This window comes from Lineus longissimus, chromosome 7, assembly GCF_910592395.1.
Source record: "Lineus longissimus chromosome 7, tnLinLong1.2, whole genome shotgun sequence".
NCBI lineage: Eukaryota > Metazoa > Nemertea > Pilidiophora > Heteronemertea > Lineidae > Lineus > Lineus longissimus.
The window spans coordinates 7,690,658-7,700,978 of record NC_088314.1 but is presented as its reverse complement, the minus strand read 5'-3'; the positions used below and the strand labels follow the sequence as shown (position 1 = coordinate 7,700,978).

Below are 10,321 nucleotides of genomic sequence, written 5' to 3'. Positions count from 1 at the left end.
TCTTCAGAATCAATGACAAATGCCAGGACCAGGTTCTTCAGAATCGGAGACAAATGACAAAACAGGTTCTTCAGAAACAGTGACAATTGCCAGGACCAGGTTCTTCAGAATCGGAGACAAATGATACAACCAGGTTCTTCAGAATCAATGACAAATGCGATGTATCCATGTGGGACACTGTTGGGCCGACAGAGCTTTATAGATAATTTTCTGAGACATCCTGTATATAGCAAGGCAGTGCGTGTCTCACTGGTGCAATGAGATAGGTTGTGACGATGTCTCTATGTCGGGGTCTTGATTTACAAGGTCTTATATGTCCATTTCTGAGACATTCTGTGTATAGCAAGGCATATTTCAATGGTGTCTTACTGCAAGGGAGATAGGTTGGATGCCTCCGACATATCCAACGGATGTGTGAAGAAGGCTGCCTCATTTCAATCCCTGTATCGGTCCAAAGAGGATTATGCTGGTCCTTGACACTCTACATATCCTTTTCTGAGACATCCTGAATATTGCAAGGCAAGGCGCAGATCTTAACGGTTTGCCTAACACTGATACAGATTAAGGTAGGTTGTGAAAATGTACCCAGGCCAGACCCTGTCTTACAGAGAATGTGACACTGTCTTCATGTCTGGCCCTCGACGCTCTGAAACGTGCTGCACTGTATGGCAAAGAAGATTGTCACGGTATGTCTCACAAGCTGGTGCGAGAGATTGGTTGTGATGATGTCTCATAGTCCGGCCCATGGTTCACTAGGCTTAAGTATCCTTTTTAAGACATGCTGAATTTAGGAAAGCAGTTTGAATGTTTATAGCTGGTACGAGAGAGATTGTTGTGACGATGTCTTCGGGACCTTCGTTGACAAGGTCTCATAGGTCCCGAAATAATACATACTGTATTTAGCAAGGCAAATTGTACGTTTATACCTAGTGCGAGAGGTTGTGACGATGTCGCCGTGTCGGGCCCTGAGTTTACAAGGCCTTCAGATGCTTTTCTAAGACATCATGTATATAACAAGACAGACAGTAAGTTTATAATTGGTGCGAGAGAGATAGATTGTGACAGTGTCTCCATTTCAGGTGGGGTTCTTGGTTTACAACGCCTCATTGATCCCTTTCTGAGACACCCTGTATATAGCAAGGCAGATTGCATGTTTTGAACTGGTGCAAGAAGACTAGGTTATGACGATGTCTCCATTTCGGATAAAAGCCTTCTATTATAGATCCTTTTCGACATACGTTATTGGAAGGCAGGCTGACAACAGTATGCATGTCTAAATGTTTGCGAGAGAGATAGGACGATGTTTTCATGTTGGCCTCTTATCAAGAGGACTTACGAATCCTTTTCTGTGGCATCCTGTAGCAAAGCAGATTGAAGCAGTATGTCTCGCCACGTACACTTGAGTACACTTGATCTAGATGTAATCTAGCGTCCATTGTCTAGCTAATTGGCGCGCGAAAGATAGGTTGTGACGGTGTCTCTATGTCGGGACTTTTGTTGAAAAGGTCGGCCTCATAGATCCTTTTCGCAGAGATCCTGTGCGTTGCAAGACGGCTTGTATGTTCATAACTGGTGCTGGAGAGATAGGTTGTGACGATGTCGGGCCCTTGGTTTACAAGGCCTTACAGATAATTTTCAAAGACATCTATGACATCATGTATATAGCAAGACATAGTGTCTCTATGTCGGGACTTTCGTTGACAAGGTCGGCCTCATAGATCCTTTTCGAAGAGATCATGTGCGTTGCAAGACAGCTTGTATGTTCATAACTAGTGCTGGAGAGATAGGTTGTGACGATGTCTCCATCTCGGGCCCTTGGTTTACAAGGCCTTACAGATCCTTTTCGAAGACATCCTGTGCGTTGCAAGACAGCTTGCATGTTCATAACTGGTTCTGGAGAGATAGGTTGTGACGATGTCTCTATGTCGGGACTTTCGTTGACAAGGTCGGCCTCATAGATCCTTTTGGAAGACATCCTGTTCGTTTCAAGACGGCTTGTATGTTTATAACTGGTGCTGGAGAGATAGGTTGTGACGATGTCTCCATCTCGGGCCCTTGGTTTACAAGGCCTAACAGATCCTTTTCGAAGACATCCTGTGCGTTGCAAGACAGCTTGCATGTTCATAACTGGTTCTGGAGAGATAGGTTGTGACGATGTCTCTATGTCGGGACTTTCGTTGACAAGGTCGGCCTCATAGATCCTTTTGGAAGACATCCTGTTCGTTGCAAGACGGCTTGTATGTTTATAACTGGTGCTGGAGAGATAGGTTGTGACGATGGCTCCATCTCGGGCCCTTGGTTTACAAGGCCTTACAGATCCTTTTCGAAGACATCCTGTGCGTTGCAAGACAGCTTGCATGTTCATAACTGGTGCTGGAGAGGTGCTTGACTTAGATAGGCTGTGACAATGTCTTCATGTCTCGTTCCTGGCACTCTCATATTCTTTTCTGACACATTCTGAGAGTAAAGCAAGGCAAGGGGGAAGATTCCAATTGTGTATTCCCAACAGTTCAGAAAGAGCTCGGTTGCGAAAATGTCACCATGACAGGCCGTTGTGGCTTTATGGTCTATTTTCTGAGACATCCCGTATTAAGAAGACAGTTGTGACAGTATGTCCAACAAATTAGACCGAGTTAGGTTGTGGCAACGTCTTTGTCTCTGTACTACTTGAATTGGGACACCTATATAATCTGGTAGGTCCCAGACAGCTGCACCGCTGGTCAATACATGTACCAATTGCACAAACAAGTAGCCTGAACAGAGGACCTAAACATGGCAAGTAAAAGTGTTTGTGTGCTAGGTGTAATCTTCAAGACAACAATTTCTAGGAAACAAGGATGTAGCACACATAATAATTTGCCTTTTTGCACCCAGGGGAATGCGTCAACAACTCTTGAACAACAAAATATAACAATATTGGAATTGAATAAATAAATCAAGTTTATTAAGCACATCTTGGTCAAACCCATGTTCATTATACAGCCATTGAGTTATTTTAGTATGTTGACACGGAATCTTCCAGGCCAGGACGTGAATACACAGGGCTTGGTGAGGTATCTTCCTAGTTGAAAGTTCATAATGTGTTAGAAATTGTTTAGAGATAAAGTAACAGGGTTTTCATAGTTTAGAATCATTACTAACTACAGTTAACTCCTATTTTAAGGACACTCCATTTGTTACCAAATTGGTTGCTTTCACTAAAATTGACCTCTGTAATCAGGACACCTCTATCAGGACAGCATTTGTCAGTCCCAAGGATGTCCTTAATGGAGTTCTACTGTTTGTATCTACTTGTTTAGGATCAGCATAAGCCTTGAAGTTACCACAGTTCCTTCCCTCATGTATCTCATCAAGGAGTTACTGCCACGTCATTTTAAGAGCAAGATTTGGAAAGGGGAAAACTGTGTGATCAGTTAGAGTCTCTCTCAGTGGGCCACTACAATACACGGGACCGGTCCTCTGAACTCGTGAATGGCTGATGGGGCATCTGTTTCTGAGTCCAAGATGCAAATAAATGTCCCAAATCATATTCCAACTATTCGTTGGAAAGTTCTTGATAAGTACTTTTTGTATTGTACCAATGTCATGATAAATGTTTACTTTGGGTTGCAATAAGTCAAACATCTTCAGCAAAGGTCTTGAAATAGTCCGAAAGAATAGGAGTGAATTTTCAGACATATTGGAAGTGGATCCAATCAATAATCCTAGACTCTTAACAGTTTGGTATAAAGCATCTATTCAATGAGGAAGGGAAGGCACTTGTTGTGTTGGCTGATTTCATTAGGACAATCAGTTGTCAGTTTTTGCCAGGGTCTTCTTTCAAGGTCACTGTTCGATTGAAGACGAGCTGCAACACAAGCAATACAACATTAGTTGATGTAGTTCTTTAAAAGTTTTAAATGAATGAGGAAGAAGATATTTGAAAACTGATTTGTTTGCAGTGCCACAAAAATAAGTCATTGCACGTTCTAAAACACCAGTGCATCAGAGGAAAATCAAATTCATCACACTGCAATGTGCAATGACTACACTTGGACTTCGCGTGCAGATTTTCAATGGGCCACATGGCATGCACAAGTTTTACTGGTGGACTGGGCCTTTAAGCCTTACCTTATTAGGTTTAGAATCAGGATCGATGCTGAAGTAACCGGTCCTCTCAAACTGGAACTTATCGTAGACCTTTGCATCCTTGACCGACTTGTCAACTAAAGCATTCTCTATCACTCTCAGTGTATCCTTATTGCAATCAGTGATAAAACCACCGGGAACCACTTTAGGGTCTTCAGGACTTTTATGTATAAATCTGGAAATTATCAAGGGGAAATGACTAAGAATTTGTCACAAATATATCTGCTCGCTGGACTGAACAAAAAGACATCAAGTGACATCCTTTCAGCTCAATCAACGTTTTTTTCATGCACAAAAACCATTGTATGAACCCTAAAAATGTATGTGACTCGCGGCACCTTCTAGCAGATTTAATAGGCCTCTACACCATTCTATTTAACTGTGTTGTACTTACAATCGTTCATATATCCTGACCTCACATTTGAGAGGATCTGCAACCCAGTGGATAAATGCTTTAGGCTTCTCTGACTCCGACGCTTTCTTACAGCTAACCTCAAGTCCAGTCACATTACCACTATTATCCTACAATTGGAAAATAATCAAATGTAAACTGTCTTTTGAAACATGAGATCAATCAAAAAAAATTCTGGAAAACTTCGAAACTTCGACATCTTCAGAACCACATGGTGTACATCTTATCCAGGAATCTAAAAACCATTCGACTAGTGCACTATCTCAATGAATTGACTATGAAAAGTGCCAATGAAATGAGCAAATAGGGTTTTCCTTTACCTTTATAACTTTCTCTATTGATATAACAAGCCCAGCATGGCGCAGACCAACTGCCTGGTCGGGTGTTAAACGTTTGTAACCCTTCTCCATCACCTGAAAACAACAAGAAATCAGAGGAAACTTTACAAACAATTTGAGTGTCACACTTGAAATACATGATGTACTTTATGTATTACAGCTTCTTCACACTAGGTCTAAGTGCACGACGCGACCGACCGGATATTTGAAATGAGACAGGCCAAGTCCTTTGTCTTGGCATTCAACTGGTTCTCTTTGGTGAACATACCTCTCTAAAATCGGACTGTTCAATGAATATCGTCGCACCAATAACAACGTCATGGAAACCTCGCGACTCATCGGCTGGGAAGTTTGGTACCTTCACTGATTTAAGATCTTTGGGGAAGTTTTTGATGGTTATTTTTAGGGGTTCTAGCACTGCCATAGCCCTGAAGAAAGAGAAAGTAGCAAGGTTATTTTTAGGGGTTCATGCCATCGGCCTGAAGAGACTGGGCAGCTAAGAAAATGCCTCACACTCTTTAGTCGTGTAGTCTGTATGAGTTGATATAAAATTTGATGATCAGAATATTGATTAGTCAATACCGATATCTAATCTGTAACAAGTTGACATCACATCCTGCAAATAACCATTCTCAAGGAAAGAATTTAACACCAATAAAATGCAAACTAGAATCGAAATTGCAAATACTGCATGTGTTTCGTTGGTTTTTAAAACTAAATGTACGATTTATTTTGGGCTTTGCTGAATGAACCAATGTTCAAGCTCATGACTCACCGAGGGGCTTTGAAATTGAGCACATCTCGTACACAGGCCTCCAACATGGATGGGTCGAGGGTGACCTGGGCCATGGTCACACCGACTTTAGCACAGAACATATTGATGGCCTCTGGCGGGAAGCCACGTCGACGCAACGCCGTCAAGGTGAACAATCGAGGGTCGTCCCAAGATCTGCAATAGACAGGCAGTAAGTCCTGATGGTGAATTTTGTTGCAAAATGCAAGACAAGACATTTCTTGATTAGAACACCTATTGGCAAAAATATATCGCATACACTAGGTGAAATGCACACCTCCAAATCATTTAAGGCATTGTTTTCTACTCGCCAAAAATTATCATCATTAGGCTGGATCTGCCTTTAGAATATTACACCTGAATTCTCAGCATCCAAATGTTCGAAATTCCCACTTACCTCACTATTCCCTCCGTGATCAGCTTCCCTATCTTCCTCTTCGATACCACGGTGTAGCTGAGATTGAGGCGGCCATATTCCCACTGGACTGGACAGTAAAGGTCAAGGACGTTGCATAGCCAGTAATAGGAAGAACGCCTGGAAGAAATTATTCAAATTAATAAACGCTGTGTAAAGTGTCATGAATAAAGAACATAACATTACCGAATGAAGATTGGAACGCTTTACTTTGTCATTGATATTGTTCAACTCACCTTGACTGGAACTCTTTCGTACAGAGGGAGTGAGTGATGTTCTCTATAGAATCACAGAGGCAATGGGTATAGTCATATGTGGGGTAAACACACCTGAAATGAGACCATTAAAGTTATATTCCATTTCTCATATAGTGGTTTTCAAAAGGCAGATCCTTGCCCGAAGTGCTTTTTGTCCACAACAATGCCAAGACAAATGGTTCCTTACCAGTCATCTTTGCTGTTATGATGAGCTGTGAATTTGATTCTGAAAGCGACCGGATCCTGTTTTCCTTCCTCCAAGGTTGTCTTCATCCTCATCGTGGCAGTCCCTTCCTCTAGTTTTCCTTTCCTCATGTCCTGAAGCGGCAAAAAGTCCAAGGTGAAGAACTGTACTGGGGCATGATATCGGGTCACACAAATTAGAGAAAGTCGATTATACTGAAAAGGAAAAGTCAAGGTCCTGCTCCGAATGATCTGCCCATAGAAGAATATGGAGCAGCCGTTGGAATTTCAGTGGTCATACAAAGGCATAGCCGGGAGGTGATAATGACCCCAGTGAAAATATTATTTCATAATGACTGAACTTTCAAAAGCTGGACAAAATATCTGAAGGTCATTTAGAAAACTTTCAAATCCCTATACTTTACCTCAAAAAGTCTGAGTGACTCCTCAATTGGCCTGTTTCTCCACGGTGATGGCGGCGGGTTGAATCCTTTGATTTCATCAGCCGTTTGATGACAGACGTACCCATGGCCACGCTTGATCAATTCAACGCCGAGGTCGTAGAGCCTCTGGAAGTTATCGGACGAGTGTGTGATCTTGAACGGTTTGTAACCTTCAGAAAATAGAAGAAAAACGGGAAGTCTCACAAACAATCCTAGATTTGACATTCAGAGGTGCAAACAAATTGAAGACGTCGTTTCGCACAATTTATCTTCCCAATTGGACCCAATCGCGAGATCCCTTTCATGGCATTATAGTTCATTCCCATCAGAGTTTGAAGGTAGAGTGAGTGCTCTGCAGCTGCTTCTAAACATCCCTGGAAGACTCTAGGATGATGAAGCACTTTGAACAAGGACCTGTCAATGGAAAAGCACTATGAGCTTCAATACACCTGGAGGATGCGTACCTAGCCACTCGACCATCTCCCGGATACCAACAAAGAACTTCTCCTCTTCTTTCTCAGGGTTTGTGTCATCATATCTCAGGTAAGTCAGGCCACCCATGTGCTGAAACAAGAAAAACTAGATTTAATGATATATTTCCCAAGGAGCGGCTGTGGTCAAGCCACTACTCCAGGAGTAGGACGTATTGGTTTTTAAAACTTCTCACGGGACAAATGGATCAATTTACCACTGTAGAGAACAGGATGATCAGTTTGCACACTGTAGATACATGCAATACCAACCTTTGCAAATCCAAAATTGAAATTTATAGCCTTGGCATGTCCAATATGCAGGATACCGTTGGGCTCCGGAGGGAATCGCGTCATCACACGTCCGCCAATGGCCTTTACATGTTCCTTTAGGATATCCATTGTCTTAGGTGTAATAACATAGCCATCTGTCTTATAGTTCTCACCTGAACAAATAAAGACATGTTTCAGTCAATTTCTTGGCATTAATATTTTCAATGTTAGAAAAAGAAAGAATCCTGAAGGCGCAATCAAAATTTATGAAGACTCTTCTTTGAAGCGAACTTATCCCAAGATTCTGGTTGAGACTTCATCTTCTATTGTCAGGTACGGAGACAGCTGTCAAATGAATATAAATGAGGTGAGTGGACTCTCATTAACCCACTTCATGGCTGAAATACTTTTGAAATGATTCAGCCAGTACCCTAAATGCTGGCTATCTGTTGAGTTTCAGTCTCATCCACCAGATGGGTCAGAAGGATAAATGTAACAGAACTGCTTGGATCCAAGCCTTATCACAAAACTACCATCATTATCACTTACCCACTTTGTGGAACTTGCATGCTTCACCCATCAGCTCCATAAAACTCTTTACTTCTCCAGTACTTGATATTGCTGAAATGAACAATGAAGTCAGTCTAATTATTCTTATATTATTCTTATAATGAAATGCTATGTAACAAATATTACAGAATCTTTCAATTACTGATGAGCCTTTTGAAAAAACGATACAAATTTCACAGCAGTATGTACCTACCGTCATCAGTTTTAATCACAGATTCGTTGGCATTTGCAGGGGTTTTCTCTTTTTTCTTTTCATTGTTTTCTTTGGGTCCCTGGTAAAGAGAAAGCAACATTTTATAGACACCTGTTAATTTGGTCAAAGATTTTAATATAATCAATTTGGGAAGACTTCTTCAAGATATCGAGTGTGTGGAGATTGAAAGCTTCTAATAATTCAATGCATTAGGCCTCTCTAAGGTACCCTTTGAAGGTTTGAATTAAAGAAGTAAGATGAGCCGTTTACAAAGGTGCACAGAATATCAAATACCTCAATGTAAAAGATACGAATAAAGCATATTAGCAGGACTGGTTTACATAACAAAACCTTTAAAAAGCATGAGTGGAGAAAATTTTGAAATATCAAAGCGCTACATTTGTCTGCAATCTACAATCAAGACTTGAGCAGACGTCAAATGCATACCTTCTGTTTGACAGGTTTCTCCATGTCAGCTGCAGTCTTTGGGCCGAGCAGATCAAGCACCTGCATGTCCACTTCATGTTTGACGGCTTTCCCGTCGGCAAACTTGAGTTTCTGCCTTGCCTCGCCGAGTAAGATCCCGGTGCTGAAGTGATAGCGTTTCTCAATCAGCTGTGCCTTGTGCTTCTTAATTACTTCCTCTACCTACATGAGAGAGGGAGAGTGGTTTAAAAATGAAAAAAAGAGTAGGCAGGTCTTTCAATACCATAAATACAATAGTTGGGTCAACTGAAAACACTGCAAGAGGTACGTTACCACCCAGAAATCATCCTGGAAAATAATGAACATGGGTGAATCTCCTTTTACCCATTAGCTGTGCCAGCCACTTTTCACCGTGTCAGCCAACGCAGAGCATTTGACGTACTATGCACATCCCGAACAGAGGAAGGGTTCATATTTACCGCTTCTTCAATCTGATCAGGTGTGATGACAACACCAACTCCAGCTGTCTCCTCCAATGCCTTCACATCTAAGGGGTCAAGCGGATGATGGAGTAAATACTCCATGGCAGCTACAATGAGAAGGATCGTGATGTTGAATGGACATGGGGGGGCCTACATGTAGTTGTTGAAGTTTGTATGTCACATGATTCCTTTTGTGTGAAAAAGCTTACTTAAACTATTTAACTAATTCAGTAAACTTGATTTTGAACTTCAGAGATGCAGCCCTTTCATTCATCAGAAGTTTTTCTTGAAGAGGACAAGGATCATTAGCCAATCTGCTTTGATTTGATGCTTACCATTGAGCTGTACCTCCGAAGAGATCTTGTTGGTTGCCACATAGCCTACCAGAAGTGGTTCTCTGTTCCTGATTTGGGACTTGAGCTTGGTGGCAATGTGGTAAAGAAGATTACCAGTTGACTTGTCAATTGAACCACTGGCATGCTTCATTGCCTGGAAAGAAAACCAACTGAATGACTCTCTTCTTCTGTATCGTTCAGTGTGAGCATTGCGCATGATGATGGTCACTCTTCACTTCAGAGGGGGGCACCACATGTTCTTTTGTTCGTTGAGCCTATATTTAGGTTTTTTGGGCTAGAGCAGTAGTATAACTCATGCATGACATGAAATCTGGCAGCCCAGCCCATCCAAGACCAAGGAAGGAGATGCATGATGAAACCCCAAGAAATAGCACGATATTTTGGCAACCACACAACCGATCGTCGTGAAATTCGGCATGTACATACTTCGTTGATAACATCTTTCAGTCGTTCTGAAACTTCTTTATTTTTTAGCGTCTCTTTTGACTTCTGCTCGGTTAAACCGATGCTAGTAAAAAGTGCCACAAGTTCGTTCGCCATGCTTGTTGCTGTTACACGCATGCGCGTAGACACTCTTCGAAC

At 41.7% G+C, this 10,321-nt stretch overlaps 1 protein-coding gene across 1 annotated transcript; it reads right to left on the bottom strand.

The window, feature by feature from the left end:
- Positions 1-2,922: 2,922 nt before the first annotated feature.
- LOC135490931 (glutamine--tRNA ligase-like) lies at positions 2,923-10,304 on the bottom strand. The gene is made up of 18 exons (XM_064776510.1): positions 10,166-10,304; positions 9,719-9,872; positions 9,381-9,490; positions 8,923-9,123; positions 8,476-8,554; positions 8,262-8,333; positions 7,713-7,885; positions 7,434-7,533; positions 6,952-7,139; positions 6,531-6,661; positions 6,323-6,415; positions 6,069-6,206; positions 5,654-5,827; positions 5,147-5,306; positions 4,861-4,953; positions 4,523-4,650; positions 4,111-4,303; positions 2,923-3,847 (listed from the first exon to the last, which is right to left on the bottom strand). Exons 1-18 carry the CDS (start codon positions 10,298-10,300, stop codon positions 3,797-3,799), a joined length of 2,373 nt encoding a protein of 790 aa, XP_064632580.1. The 5' UTR covers positions 10,301-10,304; the 3' UTR covers positions 2,923-3,796.
- Positions 10,305-10,321: the final 17 nt, after the last annotated feature.

What these genes read in the sequence shown, in the direction of transcription:
- LOC135490931 (XM_064776510.1), bottom strand. Translation starts at nt 10,300, where the DNA reads ATGCGTGTAACAGCAACAAGCATGGCGAACGAACTTGTGGCACTTTTT. An exon ending in CATAACAGCAAAGATGACTG is followed by an intron (nt 6,416 to 6,530) that starts GTAAGGAACCAT and finishes GTCTCATTTCAG; the next exon opens with GTGTGTTTACCCCACATATG. An exon ending in AACAGTCCGATTTTAGAGAG is followed by an intron (nt 4,954 to 5,146) that starts GTATGTTCACCA and finishes TGTTGTTTTCAG; the next exon opens with GTGATGGAGAAGGGTTACAA.